We start from the raw sequence: 25256 nt of genomic DNA, 5'->3' as shown, positions 1-25256 counted from the left end.
GGTATGGGCTAGAGCAGGGGTTTCCAAATGGCGGCCCGCGGACCGCATGTGGCCCGCGAAGCCATTTTTGCGGCCCGCGAGAGCACTAAGAAATAATGTGAAGAAAAGCCACAAAAATATTTATTAGCTCGTTCAAAAGCGTATTAATTTGTATACACCTTATAGACCCAAGTCAGAACTATTATTCTTTAATACTAGTTCCTCTTTTCAAGTATTAACTTGTTCTCAACATTTTTGATTTTAAAGCATTTACAATCCAAATTTCAAGTAATATTTTTGCGTCCCCCTGACTACTTTTGATGATTTTCGGCGACGCCGAGGTGTCGAAATTTCGTCCCACAGGAGTTCTTTTACGTGCCAGTAAATCTATCGACAAGAGGTTGACGTATTTCAGCACCTTCAAATACCACCGGACTGAGCCAGAATCGAACCTGCCAAGCTGGGGTCGGAAGGTCTGCGCCTCAACCGTCTGAGCCACCTAGCCCGGCTCCAAATTTCACTCTTTTATGCTATTGTAAAATAATGTTTTACCTACGTAATTAAAATGATCAAACCCTCCTTTCAATTGAACTATGAATATTATTTCATAATGGTGCTTCTGTACCATTTGCAGAATTTTACAAAAATTAGCATATTCAAGTGCGGCCCGCGAACATGACTAAGATTTCCAAAATGCCCTCGAGCCCGTACAAATTGGAAACCCCTGGGCTAGAGCAATTTTGTTACTTTCATTGATCTATCTTAGCTTTATCCTTGGCTTTGACAAAATTAAAGTGACTTGAGGTATGAGCGATGCTGGTAATGCCATTCCTTATGCAGCCAGCCCCTGCTATGAATGGTGTGAAAATGTTGCTCATAGGGTCGGTTGGTGCATGCATTTCAGTGGGCTTGGCAGACATGTAATAGCAACTTCTGGCTCGGTGAGGAAAGCAACGGGAAACTATCTCACTCATTTCCCTAGTACGCCTCTTCAGCGATGTCTAGGCCATCTATGGCAGCTGATGGCAGAGCTGTTGAGGATCCAACCAGCCTTAGGGCTGAAGATTGAACACACAATTTGATTGTATTACAATTTGTCACTGAGCTGCACAAAATATTTATTCGCAGTCCTTCACAGTTCATCTTATATAAAAATAAATTTCAATTTGAGCTTTTATCAGTTCCAACCCTCGTTCCGCTGATTGAGCTCAAATCTACTAACATCCATTACTTGGTATGAAATTAACACTAATTCATGGGCAAGAAACCGAATTCAGCGTCGCAAGAACTTTCACTATGGAGGTGGAAATGTTGGTATGTCCCGGGAAATTCGCCAACCCCGCCTCAATCTCCAAATAAATGTCTCCAGAAACTCCCAATCCTTAAGCGAAAACAGCAATAAGAATTATGTTTGCCTCTGACGATTTTCATCTACAGCTTTACAATTAAATTCCCATATCGAGTCAAACATATCGGCTGATCCGAGCGTGTCTCAAGGCGTTGGCGATCACGAGGACCGAAGCTGAACGACAGGCCCCGAGGCCTGCAGTGTGTTCGCCTTTCCAGACGATTTGTTTCTTCGAAGAGTGGGACCTCTTTTCCCATGAACGAACAGACAAGACTGTTGCACACCACGATCCTATTCATCAGAATGTTGACCGGCAGAGTAGGATCAGTGTTCACGTGGAGCGACAGTGTGATTCGTCCATCGGATGGCGACGTTAAGCCTTGAGCAGACCCCGTTGTGTTCGACGGTGGTAGAATAAACCGAGACCGGGTTTCACCCTCTCCGTACTTCATTTGACACCCACAGGCGCAGGTCGCCCGTGGACGCCTGCACCAGGCGAGCCGAACATTGCCTCGGACACTCCCGGCACCTGCCTGTAAGTACTTTGTATTTCGTTGATCAAACAGGAGGCGCTGCTGTACCCTGGCGCAGGTGCATTATGTCACCGACTAGGACCAAATTTGAACGGTAATGACAAACTGTCGCGTTTGCTTATGATATGGCACTAATTGCCGAAGACATCTGATCGACAGAAACTGGATGAGCCAGCAGCAAAAATAGGACTTAAAATCTCATGAAAAAACTAAATTTATGACAAATATTAAAACTGCTCCACTTACCACCGATACGAATACAACTGCAAGAGTAAAGGAATTTAGGTACTTAGGTGAATGGATCACGGAATGTAAATCAGTTGCTTAAAGAATTCAGAAAATGGAAACCTTTTTTCAACACACAAAGAACGTGTATAACAAAAACTTGTGCTGGAACAGTAAAATTCATCATTACTTAACAGTGGTGAAGTCTGAAGCTCTATGCTTCAGAAACGCTCAATTTACATCATAAACATTTAAACAAACAATTAGAGACTAAAGATGAAAAAATGTTAGAGCCAAGAATTAAAAATGGAATATATTACCCCAAACCCAACTCTGAAATATACTTAAAATATCCAAACTTGCTGATACAATGAGAAATTCAATTTATAAGTAATTTGAAAAAAATGAATAACAGTAGACTTGCTTATCAAATACACAACATTTTACAAATCAAAGGTATGAGATCAAAATGATATAAGCTGAATTAGGATCACCAAATCTGCAGGATAGGAATATAATCAGAAAAATTGTTCACACAAGGCGATTTGAGGAAGACGAGAAGAAACCAACACGACGTACTTTAACTACTGGGCAAGGAGGGAAAGTTGATCCCACTTCTCTATTGACCGACATATGCCACTGAATTACTTTAAAGAGAAACAAGAGTTTTAATTCAAGATATTATGGCCAGTGAGCAAAAGGAGGTTGGGCAAAAATTATTTTAAGCAATTCTTACGTTTCATGAAAATTGTATTCGAACTGTGAAAAAAAAAAAATGTAGTTTTAATTTACATGATAACATGTGAGTCACGTAATGTAAACAAATTCCCTTGAGATTTGAACTCTGTTTACACTACTTATAATAACCACCTTTGGTCAAATCTTGTTTTCTTCCGAGCGTACGAACCTACGGAGACCCATTCTTACGTCATTCGAGCCTCTTGCCTTTATACCCTAAAACTTTCACTTTGGTTAAATGCCAAGAAAGTTTGATAATCTCTTTATTACCGAAAGCAGCCGAACATTTCTGAAGATTGTTTGAACTGCCGCAAAATGAAGTTCTATGTTCAAGGAAATAAGACAGTCTTAACATTTTTATTCAAAATATGTTTTTATTGAAGGGAAATTCAAAGTAACATAATATTTATCCAAATAAATAGAGTTCTTCGCTGTAAATTAACATACTGCATTTACTTCGTTCAGACGTACGTGGCAATGTTTTCATATACTTCCATTTTGAATATGCCTCAAAGTTGGGCTAAGTTTTCACCGTACTGTTGAGAATACAGCCCAGCAAACGAGAAACCCGGCAAATTAACGCCTCATTTCAAACCTGCATGGTCCGTCTATGAGAAGGCAGGTCGCAAAGTCGCGCTGCCCGCGGCCAGCCGTGTTTTAAGAAACCACTTCATTACACAGCCCATAATTACAACTTTCCGGCTCGTCAGTAGACTTTCACTTTTTACGTACTAAAAAAAAGCTGAAACAGCAGCGTCTGCAATGCCTGGTATTTCGTGAGCACGAGAGAAGAATTTTAAAAAAACCAAAAGAATCCGGAATGAAGTATTCTATTACTAAACAACTTCAAGGCACGAACGAAACATGACTGCAAACCTATTTATAGCCGCCGATAAATCTCCACTTATTACACATGTCAGATAACGAGAAAATACGATTGTTAATCGCCTCAAAACTACGAGTAGATCTTTGCTAATCTGAGATAACATTAGCAAGTCTACGACAGCACGTTTGTTGCTGTCTTTCGCAAATTATAACACTGCGAGCAACTAAACCGCCAAATCCGGTGTAAATGGAGGAATTTGACGACCACCAAGGACACTTAGCTCCAGTACATTGCACAGATCAGGAAGAGGCGAACTTAGCTTAACGTCTCCATCAGACAGCGTCATATGCCCTCGCTCTACATGAACATTGCTGAGAGGTTTGGGGCCGACTCCAGGCCTTAGTCACGCAATCAGCATCAGCACTTCTACCCTACCGGCAACATTCTGCTTTTTGTTTCCTACCAACAGGACTCGAACCGGCTAACCACAGGGACTCGACGGCTAAAGGATAATGGCGACCAGACGGGCTCGCTGGCTACCGATAATAATAATAATAATAATAATAATAATAATAATAATAATAATAATAATAATAATAATAATAATAATAAGGAATACCTTCTATTTGATTTTCACAATATGAACATTTTCCCGAGAGCAGGAGCGTGTCAACATTTCTGAAGATACGAGACATTTGTTTAATGCTCACAATGTCAATGTGGAAATAAAGGAAGCACAGCAGACAAAAAAGAAACAGGCTATCCGTGGATTCAGCGAAAAACTTAGATTCGATTCAATTTCGAACAGCTATACATCGCACCGACACAGTTCTTATGGCAACAATGGGACAGACAAGGGGTAGGAAGGAAGCGGCCGTGGCCTTTATCCCAGCTGTTGACTGATGTGAACCATGTCCAGGGTTGCCGACAGTGCGTTCGAACCCACCATCTCCCGAACACGATTCTGGCCGCACTTAAGCGACTACAGCAATCCAGTTGAATGAACATTGTGTGCGGAAGGATCTGTTAAGAGAAAATGCGATTGGGAGCGATGTAAATGGAAACTAGTTATCAGAAACGTCGACCCGCATGAACGGGAAAAGAAAAATGAAATTTCGATGAGGGTTATGAAGTTTTTCCCTAACATCAGAATACAAGTACAGGTAAGATTAATAATAGGAAACTTAATATGAAGCAATTTCAATCAGGATTTATTATGTCTGAATAAATAAGATTATGTATTAAAACATTAGTAAAACACCCTTTTCCACTCTTTCTGGTCTTTCTACTTAATGTGCTTCACTTTTTTTAAAAAAAAATTCCGGAATTATCTGCAGCTGTGTCACTAAGCACTGACAGGTCAACTTTGAGTAATCCTATGAATGTGTGTGTTCCAACATAGCTCTGGAACGCATGGGGGAATTCAACCGAACTTTGTACACGTACGACTACCTCGAGCAAAAAAAAAAAAGAGGGTGTAGGGGTGCGAGTGGGGGCGTGGTGACATGTGAAAATTATCGAAACCGATCGAAATAAATGTATAATCCATAATTTTCTGGATCGCTGACAAAAACAATATCCAAAATGAGCGAAATTGCTGCTGAACTCAGTTTTTGGGGTGGCAAGCCTGATTGGTGACAGTTCCAATGACAGCTGGAATCGTGTACATCATACGAATAACAGAGGTTGCTAGTCCAGTTGCCGCCACCATCAAAAGTAAAGAGAGACGCGTAAATTCGTGAACGGCGAAATTAATGGACCACTTCAGTTTTCAAAAGGAAAAATCGTCTTAAAATTGGGAAACACTTGTTTTATTATTTAACTTACATTCATTATTTTCATGAAACAAATATCTTAGGTAATGTTACCTGCCTGATGTTCTGCACCCAGCTGGCAGGTGGTACTGAGCCTTTTCTTAAAAATTTTCAAAGAAACTTGAAAGTTTTTGAACATTTGCCTCAAATTGTTCCAATGCCTTACTCCTCGATCTATGAACGAATATTTGCCAGAACTTCTCTGGAATTCCAACTTTATCTTCATATTATGATCATTTCCTACTTTTAAAACTCCGGTCAGGTTTATCCGTCTACTAATGTCATTCCACGCCATCATTCTACTGAGAGCCCGGAACAAGAAACAAGAAGCAGCCCAAAGTTGGGAAGATTCTCGTAGCTACACATCATCCAGCTCTCAGTTCTCGTATCACGTAGGCCTACTCCTACGCCGTCTCCTTACAAACCCTAAATTCCATCATAACCATGTGAAAAGATCTGTAACCTTTCTTTACAACCTCGGTAAAGGTACTTCCAGTGTTCCGTCACCACATCAACACAATAGTTTCTTAGATAATGTTTTCACGAAAATAAAAGAAATATTTCACAATTTAAGGTCCTTTTTCTTTTGAAAATGTAAGTCATCCATTCATTTTCCTGGTCAGTGTGACAATCAGGGCTATCACAAGAACAAAGTTAACACAAAACAAAATCTAAAACTTTAAATTAAACAAACAAAAAAACTACAAAATACTTCGTAATTTCCAAATCAATGTCGCAATGAGAAAATACTGTATACAGAAATGCATATATAATTAACAGGCAATACAAACATTCAAAAATTTACCCGGGCAGTGCCGGGTACTAGAGCTTAACTACACTAGGGCAGCACGGCCGCGGTTCCAATAAGACTTGCGAGGCAGGGTATTCGTGATTTTGTATTTTTTTAAATTCTGACTATTCTTTCCATCGAGTTTTTAATTATGTTAAAGTCCATATGTCGTGATCTGTTAAGAAAGAAATGCTTTGCTTGTTCGCGCCTTCACCATTTGATTCCTGCTTTCCGCATACGCGTAGAACCCACCGAGACGAACCACACCGCGCGACAGGTATATGCGAGTACCTCAAGATGGCGGCTCTCTTGATATACTCTTTGTCCGTCCTCGTCAGATACTGAACACTGTCCGCAGAGGGAAGGGAGACACGTGAGTCCTACGGAACTGGCAGGGGTCATGTCGGGATGGAAACCACAAAATAGGCTTCTGTCAATCACACTCCCTGCGGACTGCTGAATGAGGGATTATAAAAATATGGACCACCCGTTGTATAACAATACATTGAGCTCCACAAGCTAAAACACCAGAGGCAGCTCCACGGGTGCAGCCCTCACAATTTACACCAATTACATTCATTCCATAAAGAAACATAGGTGATAATTACTTTTACCCAAAATGCCGGTAGGTAGTTTTCTCAAGCTATACGTGACGAACTCTACAACCATCAGACCTCTGAATGAAAGAAAGGAAAATACCCCAAGTAAAGTAAAAAGAAAGACTCAAAGCACAAGTTACTTCCGTGTCATGTGGCCAATTGTAACAACTGATGCTGGCGGTCTTCGGAATAGCTTTTCCACGCACTTCGTAGGCATTTCGTTTATTCATTCTTGGAAATGTCTGACCTCAATTTTTCCTGATCAGTGAATCAGTAGCACCCACATCTGCGGTGGTCAGTGAAGAATAGAGATTACCGAAGTGGGTGCATTTGTAGTTAAGGCTGCAAATTAAGTACAGTCTCGGCACTCGTCTGGAGTTTGAGAAGAAAACTAGCTGTACAGTTGTTCGGAGAGACGCGGCTGTGTTGCCTATCGCGAAGTCGAGTTTGATTCCATCTTGCAACATCAAGAAATCGAACCCAGAACTTGCGTCGGCAATATATTATGGTCACCCGCAAAGCTGTCGAGGCTGAACAAATCAACTTGCCCTGTCTCAAGACGGCATTCTTAATTAAACTTTCCGTGCCTTGTAATGTCCACTTCAGACTACAATGAACAATGACCGCGATTCAAATTCGTCATCCTGATTAGAAACAAGCTTAACGATGTCCTCAAGAACACGTTCACGAAGCAAAGAGGCTCGCTTGACGAGATGAGCCCAGCTTACAGTTACAGGTTCTTCGACACCTAAATGTGAACAAGGGCCGCAATGCTTCTACGTTTCTCTTTATGACCAGACTGTGGCCGAAATACGTTGCTTTCCTGAGTTTTAAGATGGCAGCACAGTACCTCCTCATTGGCGACGTAGTCCACAAGATTCCGCGATACATCCACGTTTCAAAGGGTTCCAGTCAGTCCAATGACTAAGCCCTTTAGTGCCCAGCCTTCGCACGACACAACGAGAGGTCGCGGTTGCAGCCAAGATGTTTTCGTTTCACATATACAGTGTGTGTCTCAAGTGTCCACACGGACGGGTACCAATCTATTCTTTAATTTTTTTAGGTTGGACTAGAACTGGAAAGTCTGCAACGTGACATTTTCCAGGAGTCACAAAGGGAAACTAGAAACCCGGCTGCCTGCGGACCCGACAGCGGGAGTTCGACATTAACTGAATACAAGTTCATAGCAACATGAGCCATGCTTGCGTGGCCAATTCGAATAATTCCTCATAACCTACACGACGCTTTGTTCTTGTGAAGACCGAAGTGTTGCTCAGATCATGTTCCGAGCCTGAAACAAAATTCTATGTGAAAATTACGACGATGAAAACAAGAGACGTTTTATGGACACATTAAAAGGGCGAGTCAAGAGATCGGCCAAGACCTAGCAGGAAGAGAAGCCACCGGCCACCTGCGGAAAAACGAATGGAGACGCTCTGGTGTGGCGAAGTACAAAGAGCAGGTAGCCCACAGATGGCCAAATCGATGGATGAATAATGAATGAATGAATGAATAATAATGTTACGTCCCACTACTTAGCTTTTCGGAGACGCCGAGGGTCCCAGAATTTTATCCCGCAGCAGTTCCCTTTACGTGCCGGTACGAGATATTTGAGCACCACCGGATTGAGCGAGGATCGAACCTGCGCTCTACCATCTGAACTACTCAACTTCTGTTTTACACTGAGTTTCGAGACTATAATTAAAATTTTACAAATCATGAACCGAGCTCGATAGCTGCAGTCGCTTAAGAGCGACCAATATCCGGTATTCGGGAGATAGTGGGTTCGAACCCAACTGTCCGCAGCCCTGAAGATGGTTTTCCGTGGTTTCCTATTTTCACACCAGGCAAATACCTGTGTCGGTGCGACGTAAAGCAACTTGTAAAAAAACAGTCGATGCATACCACAAGACCTAGCAGACCCAGTCAAACTCTTGGTTATATCGCCCACGTTCTACTTCAGAGCGATCTTCCGTAAGTAACGTGCTTATTTTAATGATATATTTTTTAAACTTCTAAACAGCACACGACGTGGTGTCTTTATTACAGCCACGGGGCCTCCAGTTTTTTAAGTGGTACCGTAATCGAACCACGGCGACATTACTTCCATTAAAAAAAACTTAAGATAACTAAGTTTAGAAACACGTTACCCGAGAAGTTTATGACGTCAAGCGTAGAAGAAAACTTCTCGTGTTGAAAGTAGCACCCTAAGCCTCCATCTGGATGTGGAGAAGTGCAGCGACAGGAAGACAAGTCTGCTCTGCTTGATCAACGATGCACCAGCTTAGCTTGCTCGGCGAAAGGGGACGATGCAGAAATTATCCACAGCAGGAAAAAATTCGAGTACTATCAAAATAGGCAACATTATGACTTAATACGAATCTCGAGCTCCACAAATCTCTAAATTTCTGAAAAAATATCGGACGTACAATTCAAAATAGCTTTTCCTTAAAATCCACACGCACCAGCCTGAATCGAACCGTGAGTGTGTTGGAGAGAACCCACTGATCATGCCTCGCAGCTAACGTGGGCCATTAGAACTAAGCCCTATACTCGACCGCATAGACAAAATCTGATGGTACAGTAATAAGTAACATTTGAAAATAGTCGGTGGTGGTGGTGAGTGTTTTAAGAGGAAGTACAACTAGCCAACCGTCCTTTGAAAATAGTCCGGTTCCATGGCTAAATGGTCAGCATGCTGGACTTTGCTCCAACATGTCTCGGTTCTATTCCCTGTAGGGCCAACTTTCATTAAATTCCTCTGGCTCGGGAGCTAGGTATTTGTTACTGCCATATTCAACATTAGAATTCATGTTAGGTAGGGCCCTATAGTCACAGGCACGCAATTCGGCTATACGTCGCCAACATCACACTAGGCTTCTCCGGACAGCACACCATTTGGAGATAGGTCTATTTATCTAGCGTTACTGTAGAGTGAACGAACGTTAACAGGATGTCTAAGGCACTACGAGCAGCAAGATTATTGATGAACAGAGACCCATTGAAGAGTTTCCGGCGGCAACCACACCGCTGATACTGAAGTTTTCTATTTCTCCAAGAGGTAGCCCCACCCACTTATAACGAACTTTCAACACACACCTGCAACATCCGCACCGTATGCTCCTCGTTATGTTGATAGATCCGGGTCGGTCGATATTCCATCTGCCGCCAATTAAAGTGAACTAAATATTAACTTATAACACAAATGATGTAGTTCAATTTATAATAGCAACAACATGCAAACACGAAATGTACACGCAACCTCATTTTAACGGAAGAATACGCAAGATAATATCAAGGAATTAAGCGAAAGGTGCGACGTAAAGCAAATAGCAAAATAATAATAATAATAATAATAATAATAATAATAATAATAATAATAATAATAATAATAATAATAATAATAATAATAAAACGAAAGGTTAGCAATAATAAAGAAATATAGGAAAAATTGTGCATAGTATGGAGAACTAGTATCTCTCCAGAGAGATTGTAAAATTAACTACAAATTACGATTGGCGGACATTCAGAAAATTAACGAAAAGAATCTCGCTGAAAATATATACTTGAATAATGCATAAACTCTGTTAGAATTTGTTCTCTGAATCAGACTGATAAAATTAACACGGAAATATAGAAAAACGTGATTAAATACATCAACATGGTTCAGGTGTGAAAATATTCGTAACGGAAGTTGTTTCGTATATAAAAATCCAGCAGTTGAAATCATGCAACAATCTCACCGCCCTCAACTGTTCTAGGCCGCCTTTCATTATCTCGTTCAATAACCTCGAAAATGTATTGAGATGAAACAATGACATGCAAGGTTTTGTTTCTTCAAAACAAATGAAAGTGAATTCTCACCGAAAGATATCTCTCACGTTACATAAAACTGTAATGAACTCACCTTTCTCTGGGCCTCGGCGGCGAATCCAGATTTGGTAGCTCTGTTGTTGGCCATGGTTTGAGTTATAAGTTCTGGTTGTGCTTTAAGACTAGCCTTCACTTCGTATCCACGCACTCACTGCACTCTTGCGCTAGAATGACAGTTGCTGCTTCCGTCAGCCGGTCAAAGTGCCTGGCTAAGGTATTGAGTTTTCGACTTGGCTCACGTGACGACAATACTGGTCCCCTATTGGTCTGAAATGATGTCATAGCACTGTTGCCGCGTACGAAGTGTTGTGCGGGCCAACAACTGTTCAGGCGTAAGCAAACACATTCGAAAGGCAAGCCACGCTGATTATTCCAATGATGTCATACTGCAACGGCCGTTGGGAGACCTGCAACTTGTTCATAAAGACATTATTTGGCATTGGTGAATTGTTGGCGCGCTTTTTTTTTGCACCCTCATTTGACTTAAAAACAAAGGAAAGAAAAAATGCTGAAATGTCAGGTTTGAAGATTAATGTCAGGTCATAAAGGTTGTAAATTTCACCGTGGCCTCTAGTAAGGTCAAGAGTTCCTGACTCGCCTACGCTGCAGGGTGTATTATTCCATTTTTCATTTGGTAACTTCTTTCCTAGCACATTGTAAGAGCTATGCTACATCGGCTGCAATAAGCAGATGCCGGTATAATCTTGAGGTCAAGTTGAGTGTCACTTAACAAAGAGAGTTGCGAGTGACCGAAATATCACTCAGACTTCCCCTCCTCCAGTTATCAGTCCACAGACTGGTTTGATGCAGCTGTCTATATCACCCTATTACTACGGAACTAGCACATCCTACACCTGTTCACTCATAAACTGACTGAACAAGTCCTGGGCGTCTTAAGATTTGTCCTATCATTCTATCTCTTCTTCTCGTCAAATTTAGTCAAATCGATCTCTCACCAATTCGATTCAGTAGTTCTTCATTCGTGATTCGATCTATCCATCTCACCTTCAGCATTCTTCTGCAACACGACGTTTGAAAAGCCTCTATTCTCTTTCTTTCTGAACGAGTTATCGTCCATGTTTCACTTCCACACAATGTCACGCTCCAGACGAAAGTCTTTGAAAACGTCTTTCTAATTCCTTTATCAATGTTCGAAGTGAGCAAATTTCTTTTCTCAATTATAGGTATTCCTTGCTTGTGCTAGTCTGCATTTTATTATCCTGCTCGATGGGTACGTGGTTAGCGTGCTAGCCTTTGGCCCAAGAGGAGCCGGGTTCGATCACCAGCCGAGTTGGAGATTTTAACCTTCACTGGTTAATTATAATGGCTCAGGGGCTTAGTAGGGAGCCATCCTCACAGATGTGCAAGTCGCCATAAGGCCGTCTACTAGGAAAAGACTTGCACAGGCCTCTCCGGAGTCATACGCCATTATTATCAGTTATTTTACTACACAAATGACAATATTCATCTACTTCCTTTAATCTTTCCTGCATTACCTGACTTTGTTCGACTGCTCTATATGACTGCTGTTTTGGATTGATCTATTTATTTTCATCTTGTACTCTGTCCATACCACTCAGTTATTTCTCCAGATCTTCTGCAGACTCAGATAAAATAACAATATCATCAGCAAATCTCAAGGTTTTGATTTCCTCTCCTTGGATTGTGATTCCCTTTCCAGATTCATCTTTGATGTCCTTTACCGCCCGTTCTATATAAACATTGAGACAAATTGCAGCCTTGCCTCACTCCTTTCTGGAATGCTTTTCTTCTTCAAAGCCCTCGATTCTTATGACTGTAAACTGAATTTTGTACAGATTGTAGATAATTCTGATCCCGATCACCTTCAGAATGTCAAACGGCTTGGTGCAATCGACATTATCGAATGCCTTTTCTAGATCTACGAATGACACGTACGTGGGCTTCTCGATCCTCTCAGATCATACGTGAAGTCAGGATTGCTTCACGGTTTCCTACATTTCTTCTGCAGCCAAATTGATCTTCTCCGAACTCAGTTTCAACTTGTCTTTGCATTCTTCTGTAAATAACACGAGTTAAAATTTTGCAAGTGTGATATACTAAACTAAGGGTGCTGTAGTTTTCATACTTTGTCAGCATCTCATTTCTTGTGGCTAGGTATGATGACACTTCTCCTGTATCATACATCTATCAAAATATAATTCACCTCCCATGTAGATGTTTATAGGTTCCGAGAAAAGTGTAGGTCTAACTTAACATCAAACCGTGGCTCCATTTCTTGTTTGAGGGACTGGATATCGTAGGAGTTGTGTAAACTATCATTTCCGATATTTATGCAGCACTTTTACAATAATACCTCCGCTAATATCAGTTCCATTAAAAAGTGTAGGCTACATAATAACAAAAAAATCTACTTTTCCAATCTGTCAAGTTTTACTATCGCTTGCATGTCAAAGCGGCTCACACATGGCTAGGACTGGTGGCGGCCGAGACATTAATTAAGGTACAGTCCAGGCATTTTCTTAGTGGAAAAATGGTCATGTTGGTTATTGTTTTAAGATGAAGAAGGCCTACAAGTAGGCTATTAACACTAATCAGTGAGAAAAAAGGAAAATATTTTGTAGGATTCCAGCAAGATATAGCAGATATCCTGGCTTCAGGAGGACAAACGGACTGTATCGCGTTTGTCCTGTCTAAAGCATTTGATAGGGTGGATCATGGGAGAGTACTGGCAAAAATGAGTGCAATTGGACTTGACAAAAGAGTGACTGAACGTGTGCCTATATTTTTAGAAAAATGATCTCAGGGAATTAGAGTAGGTGAGCTTTATCTTACCCTGTAATAATTAAGAGAGGAATTCCTCAAGGCAGTATAATTGGTATGAGTAAAGAAGTGGAATCAGAGACAACGCTTTTTGCGGATGATGTTATTCTGTATAAACGGACTGCACCAACAACAAGAAGATTGTGAACAACTGCAAAATGATCTCGACAATGTTATGGCTATGGTATGATTATAAACGGGGTTAAAAGTCAGGTTGTGAGTTTCACAAATAGGAAAAATCGTCTCAGTTTTAATTACTTCGTTGAAGGGCTGAAAGTTCCTTTTGGGGATCACTGTAAGTACCTAGATGTTAATACACTGACTGACAGTGACAATGCAACACCAAGAAGGAGTGGTTCGAAAGGGATGAAAGTTGGGGAAAAAACAGAGACGGCACGGACGAATAATTGATGTTTATTTCAAACCGATATGCAGGTTACACAATGCGCACGGCATCGACTCAGTAGGATGTAGGACCACCGCGAGCGGCGATGCACGCAGAAACACGTCGAGGTACAGAGTCAATAGAGTGCGGATGGTGTCCTGAGGGATGGTTCTCCATTCTCTGTCAACCATTTGCCACAGTTGGTCGTCCGTACGAGGCTGGGGCAGAGTTTGCAAACGGCGTCCAATGAGATCCCACACGTGTTCGATTGGTGAGAGATCCGGAGAGTACGCTGGCCACGGAAGCATCTGTACACCTCGTAGAGCCTGTTGGGAGATGCGAGCAGTGTGTGGGCGGGCATTATCCTGCTGAAACAGAGCATTGGGCAGCCCCTGAAGGTACGGGAGTACCACCGGCCGCAGCACATGCTGCACGTAGCGGTGGGCATTTAACGTGCCTTGAATACGCACTAGAGGTGACGTGGAATCATACGCAATAGCGCCCCAAACCATGATGCCGCGTTGTCTAGCGGTAGGGCGCTCCACAGTTACTGCCGGATTTGACCTTTCTCCACGCCGACGCCACACTCGTCTGCGGTGACTATCACTGACAGAACAGAAGCGTGACTCATCGGAGAACACGACGTTCCGCCATTCCCTCATCCAAGTCGCTCTAGCCCGTCACCATGCCAGGCGTGCACGTCTATGCTGTGGAGTCAATGGTAGTCTTCTGAGCGGACGCCGGGAGTGCAGGCCTCCTTCAACCAATCGACGGGAAATCGTTCTGGTCGATATTGGAACAGCCAGGGTGTCTTACACATGCTGAAGAATGGCGGTTACCGTGGCGTGCGGGGCTGCCACCGCTTGGCGGCGGATGCGCCGATCCTCGCGTGCTGACGTCACTCGGGCTGCGCCTGGACCCCTCGCACGTGCCACATGTCCCTGCGCCAACCATCTTCGCCACAGGCGCTGCACCGTGGACACATCCCTATGGGTATCGGCTGCGATTTGACGAAGCGACCAACCTGCCCTTCTCAGCCCGATCACCATACCCCTCGTAAAGTCGTCTGTCTGCTGGAAATGCCTCCGTTGACGCCGGCCTGGCATTCTTAGCTATACACGTGTCCTATGGCACACGACAACACGTTCTACAATGACTGTCGGCTGAGAAATCACGGTACGAAGTGGGCCATTCGCCAACGCCGTGTCCCATTTATCGTTCGCTACGTGCGCAGCACAGCGGCGCATTTCACATCATGAGCATACCTCAGTGACGTCAGTCTACCCTGCAATTGGCATAAAGTTCTGACCACTCCTTCTTGGTGTTGCATTTGCTCTGTCAGTCAGTGTATAAGGAAAGATATTATTTAGGGTGATCACATAAATATGATTGTTACTAAAGGGTACAGATCTCTGCACATGGCTATGAGGGTATTTAGGGGTTGTCGTAAGAATGTAAAGGAGAGGGCATATACGTCTCCGGTAAGACCCCAACTAGAGTATGGTTCCAGTGTATGGGACCCTCAGCAGGATTACTTGATTCAAGAACTGGAAAACATGGAAAGAAAAGTAGCTCGATTTGTTCTGGGTGATTTCCGACAAAAGAGTAGTGTTATGCAAAGTTTGGGCTGGGAAGACTTGGAAGAAAGGAGATGAGCTGCTGGACTAAGTGGTATGTTCCGAGCTGTAACTGGAGAGATGGCGTGGAATGACATTAGTATACGAATGAGTTTGAGCGGTGTCATTAAAAGTATGAAGATAAAGTTTGAATTCAAGAGGAGAAACTGGGGGGAAATAATCGTTTATAGGAAGGGGAGTTAAGGATTGGAATAACTTACCAAGGGAGATGTTCAATAGTTCCAAGAAAACAAGACATAGGCAATCTGCCACCTGGGCGACTGCCCTAAATGCAGATCAGTACTGATTGATTGATTGATTGATTGATTGATTGATTGATTGATTGATTGATTGATTGATTGATTGATTGATTGATTGATTGATTGATTGATTGGAAAGGTAAGGATCCGACTCTTCGTAAAATGAAAATATCGGCCAAAGAGGGCCAAGAAGGGCATGAAAATGAAAGACTCCCTAGCCCTCGCAAACCTAATAGCGTGGGGGTCGGAGAAGAAGAATAGTTGACCAAGGGAGGTCGGATAGGATAGATGAAAGTGAGGAGCCTAGCACAAGTGGAAGCAAGCTAAGGGAGTGTGGTAAGAAGCCACCGTCTGCTGACCAGCCAACGTGCCCGGTTGGCGAGTCCATCAAAGACGAGGAACGCGGTGGCAAGCGGAGCCGGAACCTCAAGTTTCCCTTGTGGGAACATCAGATTCCCATAAATATGTCTTCCAATAAATGAAACTAAAACTGATAACGATCAACTCTATGGAATGTGGAGTGGACAAGACGAGCTTGCACGGTTGTTGTACCGCTAAATTCAGATGAAGTATCAGCATTGTCTCTCTCTGATCTTTTGTGTCCGCCCTCCCGAACAGCTCCATCAGTAGAGGGGGCGAGACCCACTTTGCGGAGAAAACGATACATTTTAATTGCATTGTAGCGGGCTGAAAGAAGGAACAAGCCCTGTTGTGTTGTCAGCTAATTCTTTCCTTTAATTTGTTTAATTATTAACAAAATCATTAGCTGAAAATCGCACAAAAAGTCGTTCGTGGTCGCTGACAGATTTGTATAGCGCCACAGCAAGTGCGTGTGCTGTGAGGAAGGGTAAGCAGGGGTGTGATTCAGTCTCTTCAGTGTAGTCAAACACTAAATTATTTTAATTGTATAATCACGCTGTACTTCTATTTAATTGTACTACATGTTTAATATTGTTCCAAAGAACGAGTTGGCCATGCGCTTAGGGGCGTGCGGCTGTGGGTTCGAACCCCACTGTCGGCAGTCCTGAAGATGGTTTTCCGTGGTTTCCCATTTTCACACCAGGCAAATGCTGGGGATGTACCTTAATAAGACCACGGCCGCTTCATTCCCACTCCTAGGCTTTTCCTGTCCCATCGTCGCCATAAGACCCACAGTGTCTGTGTCGGTGCGGCTTAAAGCAAACTGTAAAACAATATATATAAAATTGTAATATGTGAAAGTGTATTGTATGGTATTGCATCAAAATCTCAAAAACTAGTATTACCGCAGTTAAGTTGGTAAACTGTCAACCTTTACCCCTCTGTCGAAATTCGCTCAGAGAGCACAAAAACTTACCACTTTTTTAGCTTTATTTAAAGTTTTGATATCTAAAGCCCCGCCCCCGGCCGCTATATCACACAAACCCGGATAATTTTTGTTGTGTGTAGAAAAATTTGCAACCCACCCCCCACCCCCACCCCCACCCAACCCTTCCAATTCGCAATCGCGGCTACTGAGCCCCATCATCAGCTGCCATGGATGTTACTGAAGAGTGATGTACTTCCCTGTTACCTTCCTCACCGAGCCAGAAGATGCTACAGTGGAAGTTGGATAAATGGAACTTCTGTAATTTGAAATCGTCCTTAATTCGGATATTTTGCTTGGTCCCTGGCATTTTGTATGTAAGCAATGTTAAAAAATCGTGGCTAATTCGAATTTTATTTCGGTTAATTTGAATCTTTTTATCTCAAAATGATACAGCACAGTATTGCATTTCACAACTCGTGTTTTCTCAATAGGCTAGAATGTGTTTGAATCGGCTGAAGGCGGGAAAGTTCCGTCTCCTTACCCCTCCCGGTCAGTATTCTTTGCTCCACCCCTCTCAAACACCCCTTCGCCCTTGTTGTTGCGCCACGGAGTTGCTTGCCGATTACGACGGACTGCATTGTTTCATCATTTCTGGTTGATCTTTTGTTGAGCGACGATAGATACTGTGACAATGTCCTAACACGTACAAATCATTAACTTTATCAGCGATTACGGAAGTGGAAAAGGGTGGAATTGTTAAGGAGTGCGGAATCCCTCCTAATACGCTATCGACTTATTTGAAAAATAAACACAAAATTTGGAGCAGTGGGAAAGACCGGAAAAGGATATAAATCATATAGATTCACACAATCATGGGGAGAGAATGAAATCAAGAAAGGAAGCAAGCTGTGATCCTTCTAAGACTAACACGTACGGTATATTCAATACCTACCTAACAGTACTATATTGTGAAATATGTATTTATATGGCAATAATATCTAAGATGAAGTTTGTTGTGCAAAATCCAATGTTCGAGTTACTTTTGTTTAATTCGCATTTTTTAATTGTCCCTTGAGGTTCCTCTACATTACAGATCAGTCTGCCAAGATCAGTGAAATATTGGAACCAACTGACGCCAGCCATTGTCTGCAGTAGTTGTTGGTGCAGTCCGTTACACCAAATACAGTAGGGACAATACGCGACACTGAGCGAGATATCGAGGGACAGCTATTAGAGCTCTCTCTAGCGGGTAGACCTGAGAACTACTGGTTCTGTCATAAGAGCACGTGTATTTATGTCTGAAGTTTTTGGTGTTATTTATGCGTTTTCAGTGAGTTGACATAGTAGCGTGTGTCATTCCTCGATATCTCCTCTCAACATGAGGGGAAAGGTATGTGCTGTGTTTGGCTGCAGTAACATGAAGTAGAGAAGAATGCGCGGTCGTTCTTCCGTCTCCCTCGTGCCAAGAAAATGTAAGTAATATTGTGTTTACATATATATTCTTCCAGTGACAGAGATTTTTATAGTACTTCATAATCTTCTGATCTGCTCGACCCATATTTTAACTGGCTTAAAATATAATACGCATATTTTATTGTATAGTGCAACAGTTAACCTTCAATACCGATGTGTTGTTGTAGGTGTGATCTGTGGCTTTGATTTAATTCAGGAAAATACATATGCATATGAGTGTGGCTGGTTGTGTTCCAAGTTACCCCATTTGGAATGGCGTAATGCGTTGTCAAGCACTGAAGAAAATATGGGTGACTTAAGAAATGTACATATTTTGTTGAAACACTATGACGATGCAAATTTGCTTTACCCTAATATAATGGCATTATGGCAAGTTTTGCTTATAGGAAAAGTTTGAATGTTTTTGAGGCTAAATTTATAGATTTTCTTTCTGTTAGTAGGCTTCAAGTTAAAAGGAAAATTGTTCAGCTCTTAAATGTAAATTCATTGAATCGTGTGTGTAAGGAATGTGCCGATATTTTTCTTGACAAGTGTTTTATTATGATGATACAATGCTTTTAAATGAGAAAAAAGAAAAATCTAGCCGTGAAAGTTCAGGCAGGAATTCTAAAGCTAAAAAAGTAATGCATAAATGAAAGATCAAGCCCTTTCACAGCAGGCCATTTCACATCTTGATTATATGTCTAATTTCAGTCTTCAAATAACAACCTGTTAAATAATTCTTCGTTCATTTATCCAGAATTGCTTTAGCAACTTTGAAGTTAATATCTTAGTAACACTTTCTTTCTAGACGTAATTTATTTATCCATTTCCGTATATACATTTCCATTGATATTTGAATTTGGCGCGAATTTTCAGGTCAAGCCACTAGGAGCGCCACTTGCGACTTGTCTCCCATTCTAACAAGGCTAAATCCGGAAGTGTCGCGTATTGCCTCTACTGTATTTGGTTATATCCAACGGCTCCTCACTAGTGTTGGCTACTGAATGTATGAATCGAAGCAATGTATCGATTCATTCAAGTGTCCGAGTGAATCGATTCACAGGAACGGCGAGCTCACGGCACATGATTCAGCTTACTCCTAGCGGACAGTGCTGAGTGGCGCACTCGCTGGACGTTGACGGGGAGCCGAGCTTCCGCTGCAGCGAGACAGTGAATCAGTGAATCATGGTACATCGAAAGAATCGTGAACGAACGCGGCTCAGTGAGACACATGATACACACGGCTCCTTATCGGCTCACTGGACACGCGGAGAGCCGAGCTTCCGCTGCAGCGAGACATACAGTGAGCCATGGCACATCGAAAGAATCGTGAACGAGCGCGGCTCAGTGAGACACAAGATACACACGGCTCCTTATCGGCTCACTGCAGCGAGACATACAGTGAGCCATGCTACACTGAAAGAATCGTATGCTATAATGGACTCTCGAGCTCAGCTCATTTGAAAATAATACCCATTTGCATTCACTGTCCTCTTCTTACAGGGAGGTTTAAATAATAGATGGATTTATTTGCAGTGTTAAAAAGGGAGTCACAACATAATTCTGAAGTAGCTAGTAAGTAGGTAGGCTGTTAGGTTATACTATTTATTAGTTTAATGAATCTTAGTATTATAACTTAGTTGACATTTGACAATTATACTCGACTCTAGCCTGCCCTGTGACTATGAGTCATGCTCATGACCACTCAAAAGTACCTGTTTTATATTGGGAAGAACGGCTCAGTATTCTCTCAGTTCATATGTCACATCGTTGCACAAGACTTCAATTATAATTATGTGGACAGACGCAATAACAGTATGTTGAATCAGAAAACTAGCGGGCTACTGTACATCTCGGGTAGCCTATACAAAATATGACTATTAAAAAATCCTCAGCTGATAGAAAAATACTTTAAAAAAATGACTGAGCGAGTTGTCGTGCGGTTAATATCGCGTGGCTATGCGCTTGCATTCGGGGGATGGTGGGTTCGAATCCCACCGTCGGCAGCCGTTAAGATGGTTTTTCCGTAGTTTCCCCATTTTCACACCAGGAAACGCTGGGACTGTACCTTAATTCAGGTCATGGCTGCTACCTTCCTAATCCTAACCTTTCCCACCCTGCGTCACCGGAAACCTTCGATGTATTAGAGTAACTAGCATTTTTTCTAAGAAAGGAGTTCATAGTATGAAGACCAGAAGGCAGCTGCGAGCACTGAATGCTGTTGCTACTGTCTTACCAGTACATACTACACAGATGCAGTAGGAGCGGTGACCAATGAGCCGTGAATCGCATCACTGTATCGATTCAGTAACGTGAACGGAATCAAATGAATCGATTCAGTAAAATGAATCGAATGTCCCATCACTACTCCTCACTCCCCTGTTAACACTGAAGGTAGTGGGTTTAATTCATTGTCGCTAACCACATACTTTCGGGATCCTACTTAGTTACTGTTAGGCTTGCAGGTTGGCACTATGTCATGGTTTATTGCGAGCATAATTAAAGCATGGCTTCTTTTTCTGTGGGTTTGTAAATCTCCTTGGGTAACACCAGGTAAGTAGAATTGTGGCATGTAACAACGTAGTTCGTGTGAAATGACGAACGCAGCATTTTATTGATTACGGTCGTATTTCCTTCAGTTCGTATGTATAGAACGCAATTAGGATGTACAAGAACAGTTCGTTTGAAATGGAAGGACATTTCGTTATCAACTTTGTCACGACTTTCTTGTGTGTACTCTGCCCGAAGGCAGGTCCGAATTTCCGCACAGGTGTTTAGGGTGGCCAGTTGCTTTCCGCTCCCCCACCAACAGCGCGTGGCAACGCATCCAATTCTTGACCACGCCCAGTGTTGCTTAACTTCGGATATCTCACGGAATCCGGTGTTTGAACACGCCTACGGCCGTTGGCTCCTGAAGAGAGCGGCATTATTTACAGGCAAACACCGAACATACGGTTATAGTAATGCGTACATCAAAATAAAGGTAGAAATATATAACATTACACTGAGCAAGTGTGTATTTCCTTAATTCCTCATTAAGCTTAAGATCCGACTTAATTACGAATATCTGGATTGATCATTTAGGCCTACTTCGGTAAGGGAACCTCCATTATTGATACTTACATTGAGGTTCGTTGTCTCTAGTCGAGTTGGCAGCAGTCATGAGGCAATAAGAAAGAGAATAGGGCGGAGATGATTGCCTTACGTGGCGAGTATTATATCCCTTTTTCTCTGATATCACAGTAAGTTAGCCGCTTCCCCTCGTGCTTCATTGTTTTCTTTTATTTCCGTAAGAGACGGTAGGTTCTTACACTTAGTTCAACCCTGTGAACACGATTTAAAATGCTGAGATACGCAAATAGTTCGGCTCCATGGCTAAATGGTACAGAGAGTCCCGGGTTCGATTAGTAAAAGTTAATTCCTATCGCTCGGGGGATGGGTGTTTGTAACGTCTTCAGCATTACAGTTCATCATAGGTCGCCCCCCCCACCCCCCACTCCCTCACAGACGCGCCGGTCACCTCTCTCAATTCTCAATCCTAAGATTGGTTGGCAGCAATTCGTCTTCTCCACTCTTCTCTGTAATCCGCTATCTCTTCATTTCCACATATGAGCCTGTTCCTACGTCATCTCTGATCTGTCTTGAATATTGCAGTCTAGGCCTTCCTCTTCCTCTTTTACCTTGAATCATTCCTTCTATGACATTAACTATGAAACCATTGTGCCTATAGAGATGGCCAATTAATTGGTCTCTTCTTTTCCTTATTATTGCTAAAAAGGATCTTTTTTCACCTATTCGTCGAAGAACTTCTTCACTGGTGAGTTTTTCAGTCCATGATATCTTTTCCATCCTCCTCCATCACCACATCTTAAATGCTTCCAAACGTTTCTTATCACATGCACTAATAGTCCACGTTTCTGAACCACACGAGGCCACACTCCAGACATAGCACTTAATAAATCTCTTCTTGGTCTCCACATTTAAATTCCTTGATGTAAGTAGTATCCTTCTCTTGTAAAAAGCAATCTTTGCTTGGGAAATTCTGCTCTTTATGTCGACTGAACTTTTGCCATCTGGAGTGATTTTGCTTCCTAAGTAGGTAAATACATTTACTTGCCTTAGTGGTATATCACTAATTCTGATGTCGACTGCAATATGCTGGCGGTTGGATACCATAATTTCGGTCTTTTTTGTATTAATTTTCATGTTATACTTATCTCTCAATATCTTATTCATTCTTATTAATGCACTTTGTAGTTTCTCTTCGTTCTCCTCTATGACAGCTATGTCATCAGCAAATCTTATCATTTTGATTTCTACTCCATTTATCTTTATCCCTTCGATATCCTGTTTACATTCCTATATGGCGTTAATTCGGAAGACCTGTAGCAGGCAACACGCCATTGTTGTACCGGAGGTACATCTGCCCCGTGTATTTAAATAGGCGGTTTTGAGAAGGCCATCTGTAGCTTGGACATCAAACTATGTGCTAGAAGAAGTTTGAACGTTTTTCGACAGAGGTGTCTACTGTCAAACTTGGTGCTGCCTCTGCTGAGAGGATGAACAATTACAATTCAAGGTAAATTTGGTATTCATTAGTTGGTGAAACTGAATTATTTGTAAATTGTTTTTGGTATTCTAAAGTTCTATCTCACACCGCCAGCTTAAAATTGTAGCCAATAGGAAATTTTGTACATTTATTTAAGTAACCAATCACAGTTTTTGATGTTTATTTGATTGTCCAATGAAATTTGTGGGTGTGTTAGGGCTTCGTCCCAGAAAAACTGGAACCTTCCTCTCCTTTATAAAAGCTTGCACATTTCAGGTCATATTGTCTTTGTGATCGTCCAGTCAAGAGGTTTAGAGTGTGTTCCTAGTGGAGGCTAGTGGAGGCAGGCGGGCCTGCCTCGTCCGTCTCCGAAAGACTCACCAGCTCAAGGTAATGGCACATTTTCCCTAAGCATGCATTACCCAGCCAGCGAATTGTTGCCGGTGGCGGAAATCGGAACTAATGCGCTCCGCCCAGCCACACGCGTGCGATAGAAGTGCGAAACCTTATCGCGTGTCGTGTGAGTGAATGATCCGTGCATTGTGTGTTGTAGATTAGTGAACCCGTGTACGTATGTGAAAACAGTTAATAGACTATATTGTTCGTTGAGCAGTGGAGTAGATGTACTTTAATATATAGTACATAGTACGAATAATAATAAAAATAAAATAATAATAGTAATAATAATAATAATAATAATAATAATAATAATAATAATAATAATAATAATAATAATAATAATAATGGAAACACCGAAACAGGAAAAGGAGGGGAAATGGACTCATTTCGCGGAGAAGAAAATGATATACAATGTCGTGCAGTTTTGTAAGAAAGAGAAAAAAGAGAACAAAGTAATAATGCCTCTTCAAAAAGCAATTTTAAGGACGGCACATATGGTTGGTAAGTTGGTAAGTCCGAAAAAACCGCATTTGAAAGACATTGAAAAGGCGGAGCAAACCGGCGAAAAGGTTACAACACCACACACACACACACACACACAAAAAAAACGGTCTGAAAGAAAAGTGATTTCTATAGGAACGTAAGATTGAATTTAGCCGGAAAATGAAGGACTACTGGGCCATCAGGAAAGCTCGAGGTACCAACAAGAAAACAGCTGCCAAACCAGCCGCTAAGAACACCAATTGTGGCAAACAACGACGATGACTTCAAGAAACAGCTAAAACACAAGCACCGTGGTCCATAGATGGCCCTAACGAATTTAAAAAAAAATGCCGTATTCGTAGAAAATTCCTAGAGTATTATGAACAAAAGAAAGAAATTCCAACACTGCGGAAACTGCTTGTATTTGCGAAACATGAAATACAGTTTAAGGGAGGAAAGGTAACTTTCCGGAAAATTGTAAAAGAAATGGGGTTTTATTTCCGGAAGTGTAAAAATAAACGAACTATCCTCGCGGAAAGGTCAGACATTGTTGCTAGACATGCGGACTACTTACGAGCTATAATAAATAACGCGAGGGTCCAAATAAACCAGTAGTGTACACGGATGAAACGTGGGTTCATACACACTACACTGTAGAAAACTGTTGGCAATATGAAGACGTCGCAGGGGTTATGACGAATCACAGTCCAGGACAAAGAGCAATTGTTGTCCATGCGGGAGGGCAAAATGGGTTTCATAGAGGGAGCAGATTTAATTTATGACTCAAAATCCAAATCACAAGATTACAATGATGAAATGAATAGCTGCAATTATCAGAAATGGGTAGAAGATAAACTTATTCCAAATATTCCACCCGAGAGCATAGTTGTTATCGATAACGCGCCCTATCATACTGTGAAAGTCAATAAAGCCCCCACAAATGCATCTCGTAAGGCTGAAATGGTAGACTGGCTTACTCAGCATAACATATAAATATTGTGATCCCACTTAGAGACGAGATGAACTTTTGAAACTAATAACACGTAATAAGCCAAAACCGGCATATAGAGTGGATACAATGTTAGAACTGTCTTAAGGCTCCCTCCATACCATTGTGACCTTAATTCGATTGAATTTATTTGGAATTTGTTAAAACAAAATATTGCTGCTAAAAATGTCTCTGCTATTAGCTTAACAACCCTAAAGGAACTGACCAACACTTCTTTACGTGAAATCACTCAACAGGACTGGGCAAAAGCTTGGGAGAAAGTACGAACAATTGAGGAAAGTTATT

At 41.9% G+C, this 25256-nt stretch overlaps 1 protein-coding gene across 1 annotated transcript in view; it reads right to left on the bottom strand.

The window, feature by feature from the left end:
• The window catches only part of Chd64 (calponin 3), a 120782-nt gene extending 109865 nt beyond the window's left edge, over window positions 1-10917 (bottom strand). Inside the window, exon 1 of the mRNA XM_067157448.2 lies at window positions 10760-10917. Within this exon, the coding sequence (XP_067013549.1) occupies window positions 10760-10813 (54 nt within the window). The 5' untranslated portion in view covers window positions 10814-10917. The remainder of the gene's footprint in view (window positions 1-10759) is intronic.
• Between the last annotated feature and the right edge of the window lie 14339 nt (window positions 10918-25256).

This window comes from Anabrus simplex, chromosome 13 (assembly GCF_040414725.1).
Source record: "Anabrus simplex isolate iqAnaSimp1 chromosome 13, ASM4041472v1, whole genome shotgun sequence".
In the NCBI taxonomy this organism is placed as follows: Eukaryota; Metazoa; Arthropoda; class Insecta; order Orthoptera; family Tettigoniidae; genus Anabrus; species Anabrus simplex.
The sequence above is the reverse complement of the archived record's forward strand: the minus strand, read 5'-3'. Positions and strand labels throughout refer to the sequence as shown.